This window comes from Suricata suricatta, chromosome 8 (assembly GCF_006229205.1).
Source record: "Suricata suricatta isolate VVHF042 chromosome 8, meerkat_22Aug2017_6uvM2_HiC, whole genome shotgun sequence".
NCBI lineage: Eukaryota > Metazoa > Chordata > Mammalia > Carnivora > Herpestidae > Suricata > Suricata suricatta.
The window spans coordinates 107,657,196-107,680,071 of NC_043707.1; the positions used below are offsets into that span (position 1 = coordinate 107,657,196).

At 51.0% G+C, this 22,876-nt stretch overlaps 1 protein-coding gene across 2 annotated transcripts in view; it reads right to left on the bottom strand.

Annotated features, from left to right (window-relative positions):
* The window catches only part of RNF220 (ring finger protein 220), a 219,361-nt gene that overhangs the window by 23,842 nt on the left and 172,643 nt on the right, over positions 1-22,876 (bottom strand). For both annotated transcript variants that reach the window (XM_029949088.1, XM_029949089.1), the window contains exons 2-3: positions 10,245-10,377; positions 2,313-2,358 (exon numbers count right to left, since the gene is read on the bottom strand). In XM_029949088.1, coding sequence (XP_029804948.1) covers positions 2,313-2,358; positions 10,245-10,377 — 179 coding nt within the window. The remainder of the gene's footprint in view (positions 1-2,312; positions 2,359-10,244; positions 10,378-22,876) is intronic.

The following is a 22,876-nucleotide window of genomic DNA, read 5'->3' on the forward strand; positions in this document are numbered from 1 at the left end:
CCCCGCCCCCACGAGAAAGCTTGCTCTTGTGTGCTTTCTCTCGCTTTCTCTCTCTCACTCTCTCTAGGTTAGAAGCCCTGAGAGGCCCCAGCATTACACCTGGGGCAAGCAGAATAAAAAAAGGTCACTGGCGCTTTTTAAACATGGACCAAAAAGCAGTAAAATGTGTTTTGAAAAAAAAATCCCGGCATTAAATCATGACTTTTTGCCTGGCTCTTCGCCTCATTAAAAGTGGCCTTTTGGAAGGTAAAATTATCATTGTAAGCGATAAGATCTTTAAGAAAATAATTCACGGCTTCTTCACCCTTTAATATGATAGCCGCCACCGGCTAATTTTTTTCTTAATGGCAATGAGGCCATCAATCTTGTCTAAGGCCCCCTCGCCCTCTCCTCTCCCTCCCTCCCTCCTTCTCCCTGTCCTCTCAGTTTCATGCTTGAACCTTCTACCTCATGCTCCTTCCACCCAAGACCTGGTTCCCTAAAGCCTCAGCCACAGGCAGGGGATGGTCAGCTTTGGGGGCATGAGTGTGAATCTGGAACTGAGCGAGCAAGGGCTTTGCCTCCGAGTCTAATTATCAATATTCTCGTGTTGGCAGTTGGAGGATCTGCATGTGTTTTAGGACTTCCTGTGTGAGTATTCTGACCTTGGCTTGTGTGCATCTGCACACGTGGGGGGCTAGGTATGGAAGTGGATTGTATCTGTGTTTAGCCTTAGAGCACAGGCCTCACTGCGGTCCAATCCCCAGCCCTGACAGCCACACTCAGGTGTCAGGTGTCAGTGGTTGTGGCGGTGGCTGACCTGGCAGCTTGTCCATGGCCTACCTTCCTTAACCACAACCACTGAATGGTGCAGGCTGGGCCATGCTCTGTGAGTGTGGCTCCCCACCTGTATAATCCACGGCTACCTGAAAACCCCCACCTTTTCTCTTTAGGCAGGAGGACTTTGCTACCTTGGGCAGGGCCTATACCTGTCCACAACTGGGCCAACCTCTCTGCCCCTCCTCTGTCCAACTTTCTGTGTTGAGTGATTTCCTGAGTGAAGGTGCAAAATCCACTTCCACCCTTTTTAAAGGCCTACAGGGGAGTTGGGCCAAGCACTGGAAGTAATGTTATCACTCTAACTCCTTTTCTCCAAACTGCCCTCTCAAGGTCACCAGTGGCTTTAAGACTTCTCAGCACAACGGCCCCCTTCTCCAGACTTTCTCTCTTTGACTGCTGACCACCCCATATGTTTTAGAACTTTTTTCCCCTAGGAGTCTGGGATACCATGCTTTTCTGTGCTCATCCTGACTCCTGACTGTTCCTCCTTCTTGATGCCTGTACCTTATCTAGACTCCCCTATGCAGGGGACTCCAGATTCTCTTCTGTGTGCAGTCCTCCTGGCCGATTTCATTCATTTTGGAAGCGCCAACACTTGTTCCTCACTCCCTATAAAAAGGCCCAGGGATTCCTGCCTTTAAAAGTCATTGTGAAAACTTTTAAGAAAAGATGTTGCCTTACCAAAGGTAAGGAAGGGTTTAGTGAGTAGGGTTTAGCTCCCCTCTACAGGTCCCCACTTCCTCAAAATCATCACCTTTGGGAAAGCAGTACTATCTGCCTCTGTGGCCACCTCTGGGAGTTCTTGGTACAAATCTCGTCATTGGCTGAGGCCTCTCTGGCCCGTCCTTTGAGCCAGTTACTTGCCCTTCACTTTTCCTTTCTCCATCAGATGCTCCCAAACCTCTCTTCCATAGTATCTGTTTAGAGGGGCAGACTGTCTCCCCAGATGAGCCCAATACCCTCCCTGGCTCCCTGCTGCCCTCAGGACAAAATATACACATACTCGTGCGTACACACACACACACACACACACACACACACACACACCATGGTGTGGCTTCTAAGGCCTGTGCTCTATCTGCCTTGACCAGCACTTCTATATTTTTCTTTCCCTGCTACAGCTCAGCTCACCTTCCTTCTTGGAGTCTCCCCAGCCTTAGTGCCTGGGTCCCCCCTGCCCCCATGTCATTCTTAGCTTTGACTCCTGTTCTGACTGGAAGAGGAAGAAGTCAGATGAGCATATTCTGGCTCATTCTCAGACTACACACACACACACACACACACACACACACACACACACACACTCTCTCTCTCTCTCTCTCTCTCTCTCTCTCTCTCTCAAGTACACAGGGCAGCCCTAGGCCTCAGGCTGATGATCAAACCCTGGAGACAGCTGGGGATCCAGGAAGAGCTCCTTTTCCTCAAAAGAAATCAGTTATGGGTAAGCCTAGGTTAGGATGGGTAGGAGGAAACACACACAATTGTCCACCTACCTTGGGGGTGCCTGGAGCCATGGCATCCTTCAGAAGGGAATTCTTGCTGCCAAGAAAGAAGAGAACAGGGTGACTATCCCACTTGCTGCCCAGGGCATGCAAGAGAAGAATAGCAAGAAGACCCCAAAAAGAGAAGGCAGAGCCAGCTTAGCCCAGCCCCGTTCAGCCAAGCTCTACCAAGGCCATTCAACCTCAGCTGGCCCTGACTAGCTCAGCCTCCATCAGGGGCCAGTGGCAAGAGCTGGTGCCTGGGAGGGGGTTAGAGACAGTAGGCATGGTAGGCTCCCCCATGAATCTGAGGAAAGGGGCTTTGCCTGACTCCTGGTATCAGCCCTGAGGATTCCGCTTGTCCTGGATGCCCCCTTCCCTCCACCCCTGTCCCCAGCCTGCTCTTAGCTCCTATGGGATTGGGGGTGATGGAGCTGACATGGCTCTTGTCAATTCTCCCTCCAACACGCAGCAAACTACGTTAGGCCAGGAATGATCTCCCCCTGATTCAATTTGTCAGCCCCAGGCCCTCCGGCATCGGGCGCGGCAGGCGGGCGGGAGCTGGGACCTGAAATATGGTGGGCGGCTCGGAGCAGGCGGGGGCGGGGGTGGGAGTGATGGATGGGCTGTGGGGGAGGCGAGGACTGTGTTTAATAACAAAATTGGTATGCAAGGCCACATCCCGCGCTAAGCATGAGTGATCCAGAGCCACAAAGTATTACAAATCCCTGCTAAACAGATGCTGACAATGGAACAAGACGTATCAAATCAGATCCACTTCAGAAACATTAATATCCCTGTTCCTGTCCCTCCCTCCCTGCTGCCCCCACTGTACTCACCACATCTGTGCTCACACGTTCACGCACGTGCACTCACACACACATACAAATACATGCACACAGAGGCACTGGCTGATATGTGCAGGAGGCAGACACAGCCCATCCAATAGGGTCCCTGCACAGATACCCATACAAGCTAGTCAGGTAAAGCATGCCCAAAGAGGTGTCCATAAAGCACAAAAGACACATAGACACATATCCAAGGCAGAGTGCATAGGACACCCATGGACTCAGACATAGGCACCCCAATATGTGAGCAAAGACATAGGCAGATTCAGATAAAGTAGCAGTTGTCTCCCAGGGCACATTTGGCAATGTCTGGAGACCTTTCTAGTCATCGCTGCTGGGGGCAGGGAGTTTGCTACTGGCATCTGGTGGGTAGAAGGTATTAACCAACATATAGTGTATGGGATAGTCCCTCACAATAAAGAATTATCTGGCCCAAAATGTCAATAGTGCTGAGGTTGAGAAACCCTGGTATAAAGACAGATACACACGTATCCACTGTCCATAATTCTGTCAACAGTCACACCCAGTGGTTCAAACATGTTGTAAATAAAGACACCTTCACAACAGTCACCCAGACTGTGAAGGGCTGCTCAGGCACCAAGATCCACATAATAAACACATGCACAGATACACCTACATGCACCAACACACACCCAGATACGTACATATCCACAAATGCAGACACACGTGGACACACACCCACATAGATACACACATCACAGGTCTGAGTGTAAAAACAGAACTGTTTGCCTGGCTGATCACACAGTGTGGGCATCACAGCCTGGGACGGACAGCCAGACCAGGTTCCATTCAGTTCCATTTGGTTCCTAAACAGTCCTTGTATTCCTGCTCCCTGCCAGGTCTTGATCTAGGCAATGGCGATACAGAGAGGAAACTGAGCTGCTCTTGAGGAGCAAGTAGTTTGAGTTCATTACTTTTAGCATTCCTTCACTCAGTCAATGAGTACTGACATCCCATTGTGCCGGGCACTGTGCTGGACGGGTACAGAAATGCGGCATCTACTGTGTGACAGCGTTCTTGCTGGACCCCTGGCCTGAGGTCTGAGCTTTATCTGAGCAGCATCAGGTTGGGACAGAAAAGAAAAGAATGAACAATGATTGTGCACCAACCACATGTGACAGGTATGGGTCGGGTACTTTATATGTGTTTTCTCCTTAATCTTCACAAAAACTTTACAAAGTTGACCCATGGATATTGAATGACACCTATGTTCACACAGCCCATGTAGGGTTTGGGATTTAAGTTCATATCTGACTGAGTCCAAAGTGCTGCTTTTCATTTGCCCACACTGATTTCCTAAAGATACTCAGGGGTTAGGATGGAGGACAGAGCTTGGAGTTCTTTTTCTCTCTCCACTTTGGGGAGCATCCTACTGATTCGGGGCTTTAGTTTCCTTGGCTGGTGAATAGGAATGAGGACACCTAGGGTGAGAATGTCCAGCCTCTCCCTTTGCCAATACTCTTACCTTTCCCTTAAGTCAGACTGGTACTACCTCAAGCTCCTGAGAGCTGAACAAGAGTCCCCACCACACCCTTCCAACAACCTAATCACCTCCAAGTGTGTTTTGTCCCCCAGAGACAGGAGTCTGGTGAAAAGCCTGTCTCCAAAAGGAAAGGTCTGAGCCTTAGAGCTACAGGCAAACTGGATCCTGCCCAGCCCATCGACTCCTCTGCTTCCCGTCCCTCCCTGTTTCCACAGCCCACCCCCAATGATTTCCTCCCTTCTCAGTCACTCGCTGCCTAGTGATCCATGGGTTTTAAATTATAACTGGGACCCAGGAAACGCGTTCCTAAGTACAATATTCATGGGCTGGGCTGACACTTTTAATTAAGGTGATTTACACTGAATTATCCTTGGAAATAAAGAAATGGTGTGCTGCCCGGGAATAAACCATCATCACCAGCCGCCTTTGTAAGTTACACTTCGTTTTAATCTATTTGGGGAATTGTTTATCTAGTTCATTACCCAACCAAACACCGAGGCCGGCCTTAAATAAGGCTTAAGTGGGGGTGGGGGCACGGCCGTCTCCATACTCCGCCTCTCTAGAGTCACCCAGCCTCCCTGTGGCTCCTTCCAGCCCTTTGAAAGCACTGACCAGAGAGCTGGCTTCCCATCTTACAGGCCAGATCTCAAAGTGGCTTTGGAAGTCTCCCAGAAAAAAGCCTCCAGGCTCAGGCCTTACCAAGCTAAGTCTCACTAGCAGCTCTGTGTAATCTCTCCACATGCAGGACTCTTTCCTCTCTCTGGGTGGAAACTCCTGTCTGAGGGCCACAGAGAAGTCTGGGGGCTGGTTTCCACCACCCTCCAAATGTTCAGCCCCCATCTATGTTGCTGCCTGTCTGTATACATCCAGTCTCCACCCCATCACCATCCCAGAGACATCTTAGGCTTAGTGTACCCAGAGCCCCATCCATTATTTCCTCCTTTCCTCAGAAACTTGCTTCCTCGCCATCATCACCCTTCCCGTCATCCAGGTCAGAAAGCTCTTCCTAGTAAGTACCCTGCTCACTTATTGCTTCTTCGTCCACCAGTCTCTCATTATTCCCTCTTCTCCATTCCCAATACCACTATCCCAGGTCAGTCTCATCATCTGTCCCTTGGACCCTGCTCAACCTCCTCACCTGCCTGCTTTTACCTCCAACTCATGCTCCACACTGGCCTCCAGAGTGATTCTCCTACAGTTCTGCAATGTGATCAAGCTTCCTGTGACTCACCAATGTTCTTCTAAGTCCACCACTACAGCTAGGACAAATTTCCAGCCCCGAAAGCCCCCTCCAATCTGTCCTCAATCTAACTTTACCCTCCTTAGTCTAACTAGCTGAGTCCTGGGGTCTACTGGTGCTCCAGTGCAGAAAGGGAAAGATAGAGGGCCAGGTGAGGGAGGGTGTGTGGCACAGCCTCTGATCCCAAATGTAAAAGTACTTTGAAAAGTATAAATGCTTTGCCAACAGGTGTTCTGACTCTTCTTCCTGTGCCTGTGCACCTGTGGGAATTATAGTGTGCCGGAAGTGGTTCTTTCAGGGTGTGTGTGTGTGGTGAGCACATCTATGTATGTTGGGATGTGGGGGTGTGCGTGTGCCTGTATGTCATGTTCGCATATTCACCTGTGTCTCTGAAAACCAGCCAGCCTTAGTTTGGGAGCTGGAAGGTCCCTCCCCAACCTCCGCTTCTCTGTGTGAGCCCTCTGGTGTGTCTGAAATAGCAGCCTGCCCCCTGGGGGTGGGGGGGTGGCGCTGTTCTGTGCTGTTGGGCAAGGGAGGCAGAAGGCACAAGGGAGGCAGATGGGCCCTGGACAGCTGGCACATCCTAAAAGAACTTCTAGGGGAGCAGGCCTGTGGGAGGGAGGCGCCCCAGGCCATGGAGAGCCACCCTGCAGCAGCATCTATAGGCTCCAGAGCTGGCTAACGTGTAGGAGGGATGGGAGAGCAAAAGACGCAAAGGGAGGGTAAGTGAGAGAGAAAGAAAATTGGAGAGAAGAGGACAAGAAGGCAGGGCAGCAGGGAGAAGGGAGAAGAGAAATGGGAGGATGAAGTGGAAGGGAAAGGGGAGGACCGAAGAGATGGGGATGAAGTCTCTGGCCATAGGCTATGGATGGGGGATGCCCTCCTTTGCGTTGTGCCCAGGCACACGCAAGCCCCGCCGTCCTGCAGTACTCAGTTTCCCCGTCTGTGAAATGGTGTCAAAGGTTCCATTCAGCTCCTGGTGCTGCAGGCGGGAGAGAGGAGGGAGGAGTCTCAGAAGTCTCAGGAGCCCAGGTGCCACATCTTTTCCCAACTTCCTCTGCTCTCTCCTCAGGCCTCCCAGACAGCGGGCAGGGGCGGAGCAAGGGCAACCGAGGCTGGGGCCCTTCCAGAGTGGTACCCGGGCTCTGCGGCGCCCTCAGCCCCGAGGGAGCTGACACGCTCCTTGGGAATTTATCACGCACCCAATTACAATGTTAATTGGCAAGTTCCTGAAATCAATTAATTCGCAAATTTTTTCCAATTAAAAATCCAGATAAATCACGAGGGCGGCAGCGGCCGGTCCAGCCTGCAGTCCGGTGGGCGCAGCGGCCGCAGGGAGGGGCGGGTGGGAGAGGGGAGGGGAGGGGGCGGCGGGCGCGGCTGCCCTTGAACGCCTTTGCCGGCCGGTTGGACTGTCAGCGCGGCGGGCGCGGCGGGGCCGAGACAGATAAAACCATCGACCCGTCGCCGCCAGCGCTTCGGCTTTATCGATCCGACGGGAATTTCACTTGCTGTGCAGATCCCGCTGTCCGGTTGTCAGACACTGGGTGGGGGGGGGCGTGCCAGGGGTTAGGGGGTGCTGGGCTGGGCCTGGACGTGAGGGGCACAGAAGTGGGGGACGCAAGACACAGCCGTGAGGGGCAGAGCAGATGTGGGGGCTCTGGGTGGGGAAATGGATAGGGGATTAGGGTGTGGAAGTAGGGGGTGCCCTGAGGAAATATGCGGGTGGGGGGATGGTGCAGGATCATGGCTGGGGGGGCACTTCTGTGGGTAGATGTGGATGCCCTGGGCAGTGCAGGTGTGGGGCCACGAAGATGAGACTGTAGTGTGGTCCCCCCTGAGGAGGCAGAAGGAGAGCTTGGGCCCCCATTTTTCAGGCCTTTAGGGGTACACTGCTTTTAGATGGCCCTGCAGGGCCCTCTACACACATCTCTGCCTCTGTTCCTTTTCTTGTTGAGGGGAAGTCCTCTATTGGAAGCAAATTACTCAGACACCCTCCCAGAAAGCTAAGCTGTGGAACTCATCAGCGGAAGGATGTTTCTTTCATGTTCAGCCCCTTCTAGGCTAGTCCCAGGTGTGTGTGTGTGTGTGTGTGTGTGTGTGTGCGCGCGCGCACGCGCAAGCACGTGCCAGGAGTGGTTAAGAGCATGGCACCACAGTCAGATTGCTTGGGTTTGAATCTGATCTTTACCATTTTACAGGCTGTGCAACCTTCGAAAAGCCACTTAACCCCTCTGTATGTCAGTTTCCTAATCTGTAATATGGACTTAATAATTATTGCCTACCCTGGAAGGTCATTGTGAAGATTAAATAAGTATAATGCAATGTAAAGTACTTAGCATGTAGCGAGTGTTCGTACAGATTATTATTTTTATCATTTGTATAGTCTTCTGTGATAGTTTTCAGTATTTTCATAAATTCAGTATTTCATAAATTCTTTGATATTCTTCCTGTCAAGAAGTAGGGCTTACAGAGTTTAATTTTCCTCTCTTAGTGGGAGCTGGACTTGGTGACTTGCTTCTAATGAAGAGAATAGAATACACTAGAAGCAACAGTGTATGACTTCTATGACTAGATCATGAAGGGCATCGTGGCTTCCTACTTAGTTTCTCCCTTGGATCACTTCCTCTGTGGGAAGTCAGCCGCCATGTCATAAGGAAACTCAAGCTAGTCGATGGAAAGACCCATGTGTGGCGGAGTCATCTTGGGAATCGCTCCCATAGTCCCAGTCAGACCTTCAGATGACTGACTGTGCCTTGGCTGACATCTTGACTGCAGCCTCATGAGAGACTGAGCTGAAAGCCACAACTACCCTCAACTACCCAACTCAGCTGTTCCTGAATTGATGGTCCATAGACACTAGGTTTCAGGGTAATTTGTAACACAGAGTAGATAACTAATACTTCTTCCTTCAAAATTCAGCTCAGGCTTCACCTCCGTTAGGAGTCTTCTCTGCTCTGTGCTGGGTTGGTGCTTTCTCCATGCCCTATAGTTCTTCCGATTGAGCAGCCTCAACCTCTCAGGGTTTCTATGGCTCAGCTCTCCTTACTTTCATGCAGTGAGCTTCATAGGACCAGTTCTGGTTTACCTTTGGGTCACCTGCACCCTGCATGGGGGATTAGGTGACGGTAGATGGAAGGAGATCAGTCAAGTCTGGTGACTTGGACTGAACAAGATGTGGAGTGGGGTTGGGAGTGGTGAGGCAGGCTGTTCTCCTGTAGCAGACCGTATTTGCCAGAGATGGCTGTAACCACCCATGTCTCCCATCCCACGTGCTCTTCTATAATATGACCCTGCCACTCTCCCATCAAAAAGTGGAGTGTATATCTTCTCCCCTTCAGTCTGGCTGGGCTGCCACTGCTTTGACCAATAGAGTACAGCAGCAGTGAAATTAAGTGACTTCTTAGGCTAGGTTGTAAAAGGTAATCCAGCTTCCATCTCATTGGCTGGAACATTTGCTTTAGTGCCCTAAGCTGACACGTAAACAGTCCAGCTACCCGGAGGCTGCCATGCTATGAGAAGGCCCAGGCCACGTGGAGTAGGCAAGTGTAGGTGCTTTGGTCACAGCTCCAGCTGAGGTCCCAGCTGACAGCCAGAATCAGCCACCAGACATGTGAGTGAAGGGGGCTCCAGATGATCCCAGCTCCCAGCCATCGCGTCTTCCCAGCTGGGGCCCCAGACATCCTAGAGTAGACACAAGCTGTCCCCTCTGTGCTGTCTGGATTCCTGAAGCCACAGATGCTATGAGTATAATGAAGTGGCTGCTTTAAATTGCTAAGGTTTGGGGTAATTTGTCGTACCCCTCCTCTGTCCCTTTGATAACCTGGCTCCTCTATAAGGCCCTCAGGGAGGCTCTGCCTGGTCCTTCAGGCAGGGAGAAGGGAGGTAGGGTAGGACGGGGGGCAGGGCTAAGCTTGACTGCCACCTTTCAGATCCCAAGATTGATAGAGAAGGTAGTGCTTACTCCCTTGGAAGGCAGCATGAAGCTGCATTTCTGGTCCCGCAGGCAGGCCCAGCCCCTGCTTCTGGTACCCTAACCCTGAGGCTTAGCATGGCAGTACAAGGGTCGTGGCAGTGGCTCATCCCCTTTCCCACTCCTCTCGTGCCCTTTAGAGGCTGAGGCCTGAAGAGGGGTCACTCTCCTCCCATCTCTGAAAATACAGCAAGAAGGGAAATGCATCACCATTCAGCTGCAGGATCTGGGGACTGATAGCAGAGTAGAGGAGAACAACAGTAGGCTGTGCCTTCTACCTAGAGGCTGGGCTGTAGGCCAGGTGGCTGTTCCTGGGACCTGGCATCCAGAATGCTGAGTGGAACCCTCTGGCAGGCAGGCTCCCCCAGGGGTGGCTTACCTGGCAGGCAGCTGGGCCAGCTGTTCCAGTTCTTGCTCCATATGCTCCTGCAACTCACTGGGCCTTAGCAGGACCTGGCAGATGGGGCAAATAGGGGCCTGGCTGTCAAACAGTGCTGCTGCCTTTTTCTTACCTGGAGAGGGAAGAAGAAGAGATAGGCAGATAAGCTGGGCTAATCTGTGGATGGATGGAAACCCAGTATCCTAATCCTCCAATCCAAGCATGCTGCTACCTCCTAGGGCTTCTTGGCCCAGAGAGGTGTTGAGCCCAAGGGTCTCAGAGCCCATGACCATTCACTCTTCTATATGGCTCCAGGGGTCATGAACAGTACCTCCTTAGCCGGCTACCCCTCTGGGAAATCTATCGGGACACAGTCCACACTCTGTGTACTCAAATCTGGATCACTTCATTTCATATTGGTTAGGGAAGGTCTTGGTTTAATCATACCATCACTCAGAATATCTAGTGACCTCTCTGTCTCTCCTTTCCTCATTGCTTTCATATTCCCCAAATCTGGAGAAGGAAGAAAAGAGGGAGAATGAGGACTCGTTCCTGCATTCCTGTTGTCATTCAACAAACATCGTATGAGGTCTACTCTGAACCAGCCCTAGTGCAGAGCAGTGGGGCCACAGCATATAATCAGATCTAGTTCCTGCCCTTGAGGCCCTCACAGTTGAGTGGGAAAGACCAAAAAGGATCCACATGACTTCTGGGGTAATGTTCTTTTCCAGTTCCTCACCTTCCCAGTGCTCTTTCCACAGCCTCTTCTCTCCCTATTCTTTATGCTGCTGGATCATCTCCTTCCTTCTTATGGCCTTAATTCCCATATGTAGACTACAGAATCCGTATCTCTGTCCCAGATCCCTCTCTGGTTCTCTCGGCCCCTGTATCCAAGCACCTAATGCATATCAATGCCTGGGTGTCCCCCAAGAATCTGAAATTCAATGATCCAAAAACAAGATCTTCAGCTTCTTCACCCCTTGCAAGCCTGCTCCCTGTTCAGCAGTGCCCATCTTAGTTAATGGCACCAATGTTCAGCTGCTACCCCAGCCAGTAACCTCAGTCTCCCCCTGAGGCCCTTTCCCATACCTCACTGTCCCTCCCAAATTCCTTTAACTACCAAGTCCTGTTCGTTCTGTTTCTTCAGGATTCCTGGAGGAATTCTTCCTGTTTGGGTCTCACTACCTCTCACTTGGATCACATGATTGGCCTCTTGTGAACCTAACAGAGTCTGGGTTTTCCCTCTCCAAAATATCCTTCAAATTGTATGGGAGCACAAGTGGGTATTTTGCTGGTTCTCTTGGCTTGGGGGCCAGCTGGGAGTCTGAACTCTGTTCCCACTCTGTCCCAACTCTGTCACTGCCTCTGTTGCTGATGGTAACCAGAGCATACTATGCTAGAACGGAGCCTGAAGGTTGCCTAATGCATGCCTTTAGGGGAGCCTAAGCCCCCTTCCTTGCCACTCTCTCCACCCTGTGCTCTTCTGGCCTCTGCTTAAGGCATGGAGTTGAGGAGACATATCCTTGCCTCCATGTAAACTCTGTAGAAAGACTTAAAAAATTTTTTTTAACGCCTTATTTTATTTTTTGAGAGACTAAGAGAGACAGAGCACAAACAAGCAGAGAGAGAGGGAGACACAGAATTCAAAGCAGGCTCCAGGCTCTGAGCCATCAGTGCAGAGCCCAATGTGGGGCTCAAACCTACAAATGTGAGATCATAACCTGAGCTGCAGGTGGACACTCAACCAACTGAGCCATCCAGGTGCCCCTATAGAAAGACTTTTTTAGCTTAAGCCAAGATCTTTCTCCCTGCTTCTTCCTCCCACTTCTCTTGATAGGGTCAAAATTAGCTTTCAGAGAGATAAAGGCCATGCCAGTGATGACCAAGGTGGTTGTGATGGGTTACCAGATTAAATATAAGATGCTCAGGTAAAACTGAATTTCAGGTAAATAGTGAATACTGTTTTAGTTTAAGTATGTCCCAAATATCGCATGGTACATATTTATGCTAAAAGTTACTCATTGTTTTTCTGAAAGTCAAATGTACTTGGGCATTACATATTTTTATTTGCTAACTCTGGGGCCCCATGCCTGAAGGAGTTTCTGGCTGAGCACAAGAGCCCACCTCCCTTTGACACAAGGTTGAGGATGGTCACAGCTCTCCTGGATGCCCAGACTGAGTCATCTGAGAGCTCAAAGGAGGGAGTAGTTCATTCTGGTGGTGTGTTTTGAGAAGTGAAAATAGAGAAGTCTTAACCAAAGAAGTGTAATTTAAGTTGCGTCTTCGAAGTGTTCCAGTCAGAACACTTCTGTTCCAGGCAGAGAACAGGAGCAAGTGAATGACAGCAAATGAATGCCTATAGTCTCTTGTATAGTCTCTGCCTCTGGGGCAGAGGCCATTTCTTGGCCAACTTTATATTTATAGACAACTGAAAACAGACCTGGCATTGACTCGATGGGCAATAAGAAGCATGGGAGAAGAAAAGAAAGGGGAAGGGGGTAGGAGTGAAGATTGGATTGTCCTAGAAGCCAGATGCTCTTTGCAGAGCTGGGATGTCCACCGTGGAGGCTCTGTGAGTGCCAGAGTGGAGTGAGTGTGGCTCTAGTGTGTGTGGTCAGGTGTCTGAGGAGGCGAAGGGGCCCTGCTGATCATGTGCCTTGGTGGCTATGCCCTAGATGCTTGGAGGACAACTGGAAGCTGTGAGTAAAAGCAGGTGCGGCCTGGTCTGGAAGATGGGAGCTGAGGATTCTGGGTCAGCTCTGCCTCTAACCTCATTCAGCCGGAGAATCTCAGAGGTGAGGGAGACCCTAAAAATTCTTCAGGCCGTTAGCTTTGTTTTACAGATGGGGAAAGTAAGGCTCAGAACTGAATAGTGACCCCTGTACTCAGCTCATGATCTCATTGCTTCATTTACTTATTCACTCAGCAACATTAAACAATTCTTTTACATCAGGCATTATTCTAGGAGAAACTGGAGTTCAGAGATTAAAAAAAAATGTTAGCCTGAAGGAGATCACAAACTAATAGAAAAGCTAAGAAGAGTCAGTGGGTCCAGGCCTTAGGGAGGGACAAATGGGCACCCCAGGGTCGAGGCAAGAGGGGCCAGAAGACAGTTGGTAGGGTCCAGGGAAGGCAGTACTTGATGGAAGGCATGCAAGATGAATAAGGGAGAGCTGACCAGGCTGATGAAATAGTAGGGTTTGAGGCATAAGAGGGGGGAGGGAATGGTAAGAGAGGAGACCTGCCAAAGAGGAGGATTCTGGGCATGGGGTCTATATGGGCTGAGATGGAGATATCAGGGTTTCTGCCCCTGTCAGCCTGCGACACCAACTCTGGCTCTTAGGGATTCCTGGAGCCCAGAGTCTTCCCTTCGAGGCTGGGGCCACGAATCACCATTCCAACATGCTTGTTCTCTGTTCGTTTGCTTTGCTGCCACAGAGATCTACTTTTCTGAGGTTGACCTCAATTTCCCTATTGGGACAATGGGTCCTCCTCCTGGCTGCTAGTGTCAGGAATAGCACAGACAGGGATCAGTAGAGGGACCCTGCAGCCTATGCCCTCCATCCCACCCCCATTTTCTCAGGGGTTAGAGCGGCAGGTGTCAGCCTGGCCATGGGCCCTCTGCTTCCCCTCCCCCGCTGTGTTCCCTATAATTTTATATTGAGACCTGTGGTCATGACGTGGGTTTTACTGCACTAACGACATGGCCTGCCCAGGTTTAATGACAAAATCCATACTCTGGCCCTGGGCCTGCTCCTCGTTTGCATAATTCCCAGAATACAGCTCCCTGAAGCTTTTGACCTGGGCCATTACAGTGACCATAAAACGGGCCATAAAACCGCTGGGAATGGCCAAGAGGAGGGGGCTGTGGTCTTGCGGGGGTGGGAACGAAGTCCTCAGCCCCCTACTCTTCCTAAGCCTGGGAGTAGGCATCCTCTGGCTCTTCTCTTCCACAGTTCTGAGTCCTTCTCAGGCTGGAGAGATCTCTGGAAATCCCTAAGTCCAGCTGCCCCTCTGATGTGAGAGTCCCTTCTCCAGTGCCAAAGCTGGCATCACAGGTAGGCAGACGGAGTCCTCCAGAGGCAGGCTGTCAGGAAGCATCTTCTCATTGAGCACACCTCACTCCTGCCCCTGTCCTCCACCCCACGGCTGGCCAGGCCCCTTTGCCACAGGTGGGTCCAGGTCATGTGGGCCTAGCTTGAATCTTGTCCTTCTTCAGGAGGCCTAGCTCCCCAGGGAGGTCAGGAGGCAGGCTGAGCAGCACAGTGGGAAGACGTGGGAAGCATGAGGGACGGGGGACAGGGACTGGGACGGGCTGTCAGTGCTAAAGATGATGAATGGGGGAGGTGAGGTGGGAGGCCCAGTGTTATCGGCAGTGGATGGCGGTGCGGGCGCTCGCCGCTCCTGTTAATCCCCGGGCGCTGCCTCAGCCCTTGCACTGATAACGAGGAAATGGGACTGACAACAATTTTTAGCTGAGAGATTCTTCACCAAAATGCCAGGCGGCCGGAGGTCTGACAGCGCCTGATTGAGAGTGTGAGTGTGTGGGGGGAACGCCCGCGGCCCCCTCCCCTCCCATGCAAAGATGGATCGCTCATTCTGCCTCCCGTCCACATTCATTACCGCACCTCCCTCCCACCACCTCCACCACAGCGCCTGCCACCTCCACTTTTCTGCCTGCTGCAGGTATCCCCTGAAGCAGCAGGAGAGCAGGGAGCAGAGGGGCCTGACCCTGTCCCCAGCCTTACGCAGGGCACCTCAAGCTCAAAGAGCCAGAGATGATTGCAGGGTCAGGCTCCCTAGCTGTGTGACCTCCAGAAGGCCCCTTTCCCTTTCTGAGCTGCTTGGAATACTCCACACCCAGAACAGCCACGCTCCATCAGGAAGTGACTGCAGGCTGTGAGGACGGATAGGCAGGCTGAGGAGAAAGGAGCAGTTAAGCCAAGTAGCCTTTGCCTTGCCTGGGCCAGGCTCCAACCAGGAGTCAGGCCTTGGAACTGGGCCTCCGGCACGTGGGGTCCCAGATCAGCCCTCTGCTGCCCCCCTCTGTTGGGAAGTGCTGACCACTGGGGGGCAGGCAACTCAAGGGCCTACCAAGCTGCCCCATCTCTGCCCTCTCCCGGAGTGAAGCCTGGTGCAGACCTGGGCGCTGGAGGAGGGGGACTCATGCAGAGGGAAAGCCCTCCCTTCCTGGATCACTGACCCACGTCCGACCCTGTAACACGCCTGCCGTGGGATTGCTTGGCCTGTGTGGTCGTGTCCTAGTTCTGTTGCCCGTGGCTTCCATTCTTGCCTCTCTGTTTGTTCAAATCCCTTCTTCACGATCTTTTCTCAGCAGCCCACAGAAGGCAGGGCTTGAATGCCTGGTGTCTGATTTAAGAAGCGGGAGGGTTTAAATGAGGGTGAGGGTACCGCTAATGACAAATGGCAAAAGAGGCAGGGCCTTTTAACAGAATGTATGGGTGTGTTTGCCTGTACACACAGGTGTGCCCCACCCTTCCCTTCCCCGAACCCCAAGTAGCATGGCTTCCATTTCCTGGTGACCAAGACACAGAGGAGCCTTTGAGCAGAATTCAACAGTTATCTCTCATTAGCTGTGAGACCTTGGGCAAATCACTGACCACTTCTGAGCTTTAGTTTTTCCTTACGTTAAACAGGTATGATAATATCTAACTCCCAGGACTTTTGTGAGGATTCAGTTAAACCAGGGCTCTGCACAAAGTGATGGCTCATTGTCATCTCTAGTAGGATACTAGCAGAGTTTGTTGTTTGTACCTGTATCTGTCCTCTTCTGACAGGGCCTGGCCTTGCCCTGTATCCGGCCTTCTCTGCGGTGGTCAAGGTTGTGTACCATTCAGTAGGTACTCTGGCCCTGGCCCTTCTGGCCTCCATGGAGTTCCTCCTTCCCATCCGTCCACACACATATATCTATCGGCTGGTTTGTATGCCAATATATCTGTCTGTCCATCCATCTAACCATTTATCCACTGTCTATTAATACTAAGAACTGTTTATTGAGTGTTATTATATGTTAGGTTGTAGGTTTAATGTTGCACATAGTTTATCTCACTTCATCTTTACGACAGTCTTGTGAGGAGGTATTATTATTGCAATCACACTGTTGGAGAAAATGGGGTTCAGAACAATGAAATGACAGAACTAGAAGGTTCAGAGCAGGATTTAAATTCAGGTCTGCCTGACTCCACAGCTAGTGTTCTTAACCACTGGATGATACCCAGCTACTTACCTACTTACCACGCACTGAGGCAATAATTTGATAGTATCTAACCAATGTCATTGGGTAGTGATGATGGGTCTGCTACCCTACGGATGCCATGTAATAACGAACAAGACAGGGACATTCTCTGCCTCAAGGAGCTTAGGAACTGACTGAAGATAGAGATTAAACAAATGTCCCCAGCATAGTTTTAGAAAAAGCCAACTACATGGAGCTGGCCTGGGCGGTGAAGGATGTGACATCCAAGCAAAGGTGTGAAGGCTCAGAAGGAACTGGTCGGGCAATGATTGTGGAGAAGGGGTGTTCTAAGTGTAAAATAGCATGTTTGAAGGTACAGAGGGAAGAAAGTCCCACTGAAGAAGTGAAAAGTGTCCAGTGCGGCTGCAGCAGAAAGAGTGATGGGCAGAGTGTGAGAATGAGAGACAGGCCAGATCCCGGAGGAGTTTTTAATGATGTCAATGATTTTGGCTGTTTCTTAAAAATGTATATTTAGTTATTATTATTATTATTTTGTGTGAGAGAGAGAGTGAGCAAGCAAGAGAATGCATGTGAGCTGGGGAGGGGCAGAGAGAGAGGGAGACAGAGGATCCCAAGCAGGCTCCTCACTGTCAGCGCACAGCCAGAAGCCGGGCTTGGTCTCACAAACTTTGAGATCATGACCTGAGTCAAAATCAAAAGTTGGACACTTAACTGACCGAGCCACTCAGGCACCCCTGTTACTGTTGATTTTTAAACATACAGTGAGAAGTCACTGAAGAGTTTTAAGCAGGAGAGAGACACATCAGACTTGCATTTAAAAAATATCATTCTGGGGTGCCTGAGTGGCTCAGTCGGTTAAGCATCCGGCTTCGGCTCAGGTCATGATCTCACGGTTCGTGGGTTCCAGCCCCGCATTGGGCTCTGTGCTGACAGATAGCTCAGAGCCTGGAGCCTGCTTCAGATTCTGTATCTCCCTCTCTCTCTGACCCTCCCCTGCTCGCACTCTCTCTGTCTCTCAAAAATAAATTAAAAAAAAAAAAAGATCATTCTGGGACACGTGGTGGCTTAGTTGGTTAAATGTCTGACTTTGGCTCAGGTCACGATCTCACGGTTTGTGAGTTCGAGTCCTGCATTGGGCTCTATGATCACAGCTCAGAGCCTGGAGCCTGCTTCAGGTTCTGTCTCTCTTTGCCCCTCCCCCACTCACACACTGTCTCTGTCTCTCTCAAATATAAATAAATATTAAAAACTTTTTAAAGATCAATCTAACTGCAAAGTACAGAATGGTCTGCGGGGCCAAAGTAGAGAATGTAGGAAGGCTCTTTAGAAGGTTATCTCACTAATTCAGGGGAGACACATGATGGTGCTTGCTAGAACATAATGATGATGACGACAATGATGATGGAGGTGAACTGACAGGGACAGGTTGGATCTGGGGGTTAAGGGACTGAAAGGAGCTGGCTTGAGCAACTGCTGGGTGGTAGACCATTTACTGCCTCGTACAATAGGAGGAGGGGCAGCGGGCTTGGTGAGGAAAAACATGAGTTCAGTTCGGATGTGGCACTTACTCTGAGGAACTATTAAGACATTCGTGTGAAAATGCTTTCTGGGCACTCTATGGGCGCTGGAGCCAGAATTATGGAGCTGAAGACGTTGACATAGAGGTGAGAGCTAAAGTTCATGAAGGCACCCTCTGTGCCTGGCACAATGTCTGGGATATGGTAAATACTCAATAAATATTTATTGGATGAATAAATCAAGTACCAAAGTTGAGAGTAGGTGAGATCACCTAGGGAGGGATTACACAGGAAGAAGAGGCTGGAATAGAACCCGAGTAACTCCAACAGTGGAAGAATTTTAAGTCATCAACGACTAAGAAAGAAGAGTCAAGAGGAAGATGAAAACAAGCATGGTGTCGTCAAAGCCAAGAAGGAAAGCGTTTCAAAGAGGGGGGTGTCATTGAAAGTGTCACGTGCTGCTGAGAGGTCAAGAACACAAGGCATGAAACTGTCCCCTCCATGCATCATATCCACAGTACAACCACCTACCCCACTCCATCCATCCGTCACAATCTGACCGCCTCCATGCTCATCCTCCCCCCCACCCATCCCCCTTCTCCTTCTCCTTCTCCTCCCTCCAGAAAACCATGACTGGCGCCTCTGCTGAGTGTGGGACAGGAAGAGTTAACATGCTGACAGATGGCATTTTTTACCTTCAGTCAATATGAACAAGGCCCCAAGACTATGATTCCAAACATCTGGATTTCATCAATATGTGATCTGTCATCGTATATTGGCATTCCCCAGTCCCTGCGCCAGAGCAATGCGGCTGGTTTTATTAATACGTCAAATACATTATCCGTGTAATACACTTGTCTGGCTGGGGCCTCCCGCTGGGGCGGGGCGGTGGATTTGAATGTATGATGAATCAGTTTGCATTACATGTTCGTAAGTCATCATTTGTCAGGATTAATAGGCATCCCTGGTCGAGGAGGTGGGGGTGGGGCAGGCAGAGGAGAGATGTGTGTTTAGCTATGGCCCATATTTATCTGCCAGTACCCAGGGATGCCCTGAAAACCACTGTATACCCTCCTGCCCAGACTCCAGGACAGTGGCTGGTGCTCAGGGGGCAGAGGTGACATTTTTAGCAGTTCCTGAGTCACCTGGAACCAAATAGGCATATTTGTCTCTGCTTTGGGCTTGCCAAACAACCAAAAAGATATGGCAGGGGCCACTTGCACAAGCTGGCTCTTACTCTCACTCTAAAGGACTCAGAATTCCTTCTTCCAGGGAGCTTTCCCCGATTCCTCCTCCCCGACTCCTCCTATACTAGATGACTTCTCTGTGTTCCCAAAGTCTCTTGTGCCACCTCTACTGACACAGTGTTATGATTGCCTATTCTGTGTTCGTCACCCTCTTTAGACTGCAAATTCCTTGAAAAAAATTTTTTTAATGTTCATTTTTGAGAGAGAGAGAGAGAGAGAGAGAGAGAGAGAGAGAGACAGAGTGTGAGCAGGAGAGGGGCAGAGAGAGAGGGAGACACGGAATCTGAAGCAGGCTCCAGGTTCCAAACTGTTAGCATGGAGCCGGATGTGGTGCTCGAACTCATGAACTGTGGCTTAACCAACTGAGCCACCCAGGTGCCTCTAGACTGTAAATTTGAGGGAAAGGATTGACTTCTTTACTGCTACAGTCCCAGCATCTAGCAGAGGACAGCCTGAAGTAAGAAAATAATAATAGTGATAGTAATAGTAGAAATCAATAAATATTCTTTGAATGAAAATGAATAAATGACCATTGACCTTGCCAAACTCCCCCAAAAGATGAAGAGGTTAGCTGAGAGACGTCGTGGGGGTTTTCTCTGATTCCTTGCCCCTCCTCTGACCCTTATCTAGGGTCTGGTCTGATCATCTATCCTATACATGCTTTTTCCTTTATTTGCTCCTCTTCCTTCCGTAAGAATTGCAGACTCCACACACAGCATCAGGTTCTGTACATGTGACATTTATATACAGATATAATACACAGGGTGACATATTTATGCCCGCATGCCATCTTCTCTTTTCTCATCTCTGCCTGCAAAAGCTCAGATTGGCACTGCCCACTCTATATGGCCTCCTGCCAGCTCCTGGTTCTTGTGAAACAAGAGCCTGGCTGGTGCCCTGACCTACTGCGATGCTATTTACTGTCGCCAGCAGTAGAATGGGCCTGGTTTGAGCCCAGCCATGTGTCCTGGGTGACCAATGGCAAATATATGCAGGACAGCCAGGTGGAGGTCAGTCACCCTGTGGACATGTTTAGGTTCAGACTGGGGCTTGACCTGGAGCCAAGGGCTCTGGACCAAGTCACGATCAAGCTCACTGAACCTGGGGCGTAGAACCCCAACTGTTGACCACACTAGCCTTTGCTCCACCGAGTACACCAGCCAACCTGTTTAGAGACTGGTGGGGCTCCAGGGGTCACAGCTATTTCATATCCCTGATCTTGACTGTCCCAAACATAACTACAGTCAAAACATAACTACAGCCTCTCTCCTTTTCTAGAGGTACAATTCAGCTCCCCTGCTCCTTTAGCTAATAATTTCCAGACTGTGCCCTGGGCTAGGCTGGGCCAATGGTAGGTGGGGCAGGTGGAGCCTCTCAGAATTCTCTGTGATTAGCCATTACTGACTGTAGAAAACGGCCCGATTCAGGAAAACATGCACATATGGACATGCATACATAACCTCTCAAATGTCTGGACACACATGCATGTGAGGGCACTGGCACACACAGGTGCTCACATAAGTGTGGTATTTTTTCACATCTAGGTAAACACAGCTGAGCACCTATGCATACATATCTGCGAGTGTAGACTGAGGATAGCGATCTCTCCCCAGCCTGCCCACACACTTCACTCTCCCCCAGTGCCTTCCTTGCCATGGAGCCAAAATGCTAGGACTGTACTGTTTAAAGTAAAGTAAATCCAAGTGTGCTTTACCCCCTGCTGGCTCTGACTATGGGCTTATAAAAATGAAGTGGGAACCTCTACAGCTGCGGGCAATAAATCCTGAACCACCGAGGAGGGCATGTTACCTGCTTTCTGGGCGGATGGGTGGGACTAGGGGCACTGATTACAAGTGCCTGCGGGGCTGGGTGGGCAGCTGGCCAGCTGCTCAGCCTCAGGCCGTGCCTGCGAGCCCGGCCCAGGCCAGCTGTCTTCCACAGACCTGTGGGGTCAAGAGACCCAGAGCCCTAGGCAGTGAGCAGGACCAAGAGAGGAGTAGAGAGAAGTAGGGGAGGAGAGAACCGGGGTGGGGAGAGAGAGCAAGACAGGCACGTGCTGCTGAGGCTGAGGGGAGCCCTCGCATCTGGAGATCAATTAGCATCAATTACTGACTTCATTTAATTGTCGTCCAAGATGAATTTGTCATTTTTAGCTGGGAATTAATGGGAGACCTTCACCTCTCCCTGGCAGCAGCTGTGGAGCCAACAGCGGTCACCTCAGCCTCCTAGGAGCTCTGAATCCTGCTTGAGGCCGGGGCTGGGCAGGGGCAGGCAGCTAGCAGGGCTTCTGTTCCCTGGGCAAGCTCTTGCCTGCCCCAGGCCCAGCCGGCCTGGCACACTAGCCCAAGGCCAAGGAGGGCGCCGTGGGTCCTGCATAGCAGTCCTTTGCAGCCTCTGGCTTCAGCCAGAAATTAATTTGCTGGGCTGAGCATGTTTACCCTTTCCCTGCAAAGGCGAGACAGTAAACAGCGGACCGCTGGCTGAAATTGAATTGATAACTGCATCAACGTGCCAGATAACGCCTAAAATAATACGCCGATAAGGAAATTCGATTTGATTTGCTGCTGCGCATCAGATTGGCCCCATCTGTAGCTGCCTGTAATCATTTTCAATTGCGTTGGGAAACCTTATTTGTCCTTAAATATTTCTGTCATTTTTCATTGCTGGCGACAGATCCTTGGGCAGGTGGCAGGGGTGCGCTGCCTCTGTGGGCGCGGGGCAGCGGCCCGAGGAGGAGGGGTGGTGAGGACTCGCAGGAAAGGAGGCAAGGAGCAGGCAGCCGGGCGGTGACAGCTGTTCCTCCAATCAATCACGCTGTCGACAGGGAGGGACGACTGGCTGGCAGAAATTGAGTTTGCCTCACAGGGGACGATTGAGCAAATTAATAGCCCATTAGCCAAGCAGTGACCTGAGAAATGAAGGTGCAGGGGTTCCTGCTCACTCAGGCCGGCTGAGGTGGGGCAGGGCAGGGGGAGGGTCTGGGGAGGAGGTGGGGGAACATGGGGAACATACGTGTGGGAGGTGGGGGGCAGAGTAGATGGTGCAGGAGGAGAGATGTCAAGTTGGGGGTGGGGCCTGGAGAAGCGGACAGTCCCAGGAGAGATGCCGGGGAGGGAGGGGCGAGGTGGTTCCACTGATGTCTCTTTACCACCTTCCCACGTGCCCTCTGGGACGGAGTACCATGCCAATAAACTCTCCTTCCTTGGTCCCTAGATACTTCCTTTCCTTCCTCTCATTACTTTCCCGGAAACGGGCACCTCCCCTGGAGACACTACTCCCTCAGGTCCTCTCCAGTGCAGGCTGTTTATTCTCCCGACTCCAGGTTTCTCAGGCCAGGCCAGGAAGTGAGGTCAGCGTGTTCCTTGTGCTCACTGCCACTTCCAGACCACTGTTTCTCCTACCTGATGGGCTCTGAGGTCAAGTGCTACCCGGCGTCTCTCATCACTGTCATCCCCCATTCTCCGCAGTCATGGAAAACTTTGACTCTCACTTGTACGCCCCAAGCCCCATCGCTGACCTCCTCAGCAACTGTTATCTTTTCCTGTACTCACTTCCTCCTGGAGGACCTTGTCAACAACCCGAATTACTCTGTATAGAACTCCCTCTCACACAAGCCTCCTATGGTCTTGCCCATCAGATTTGCTTCTTGCT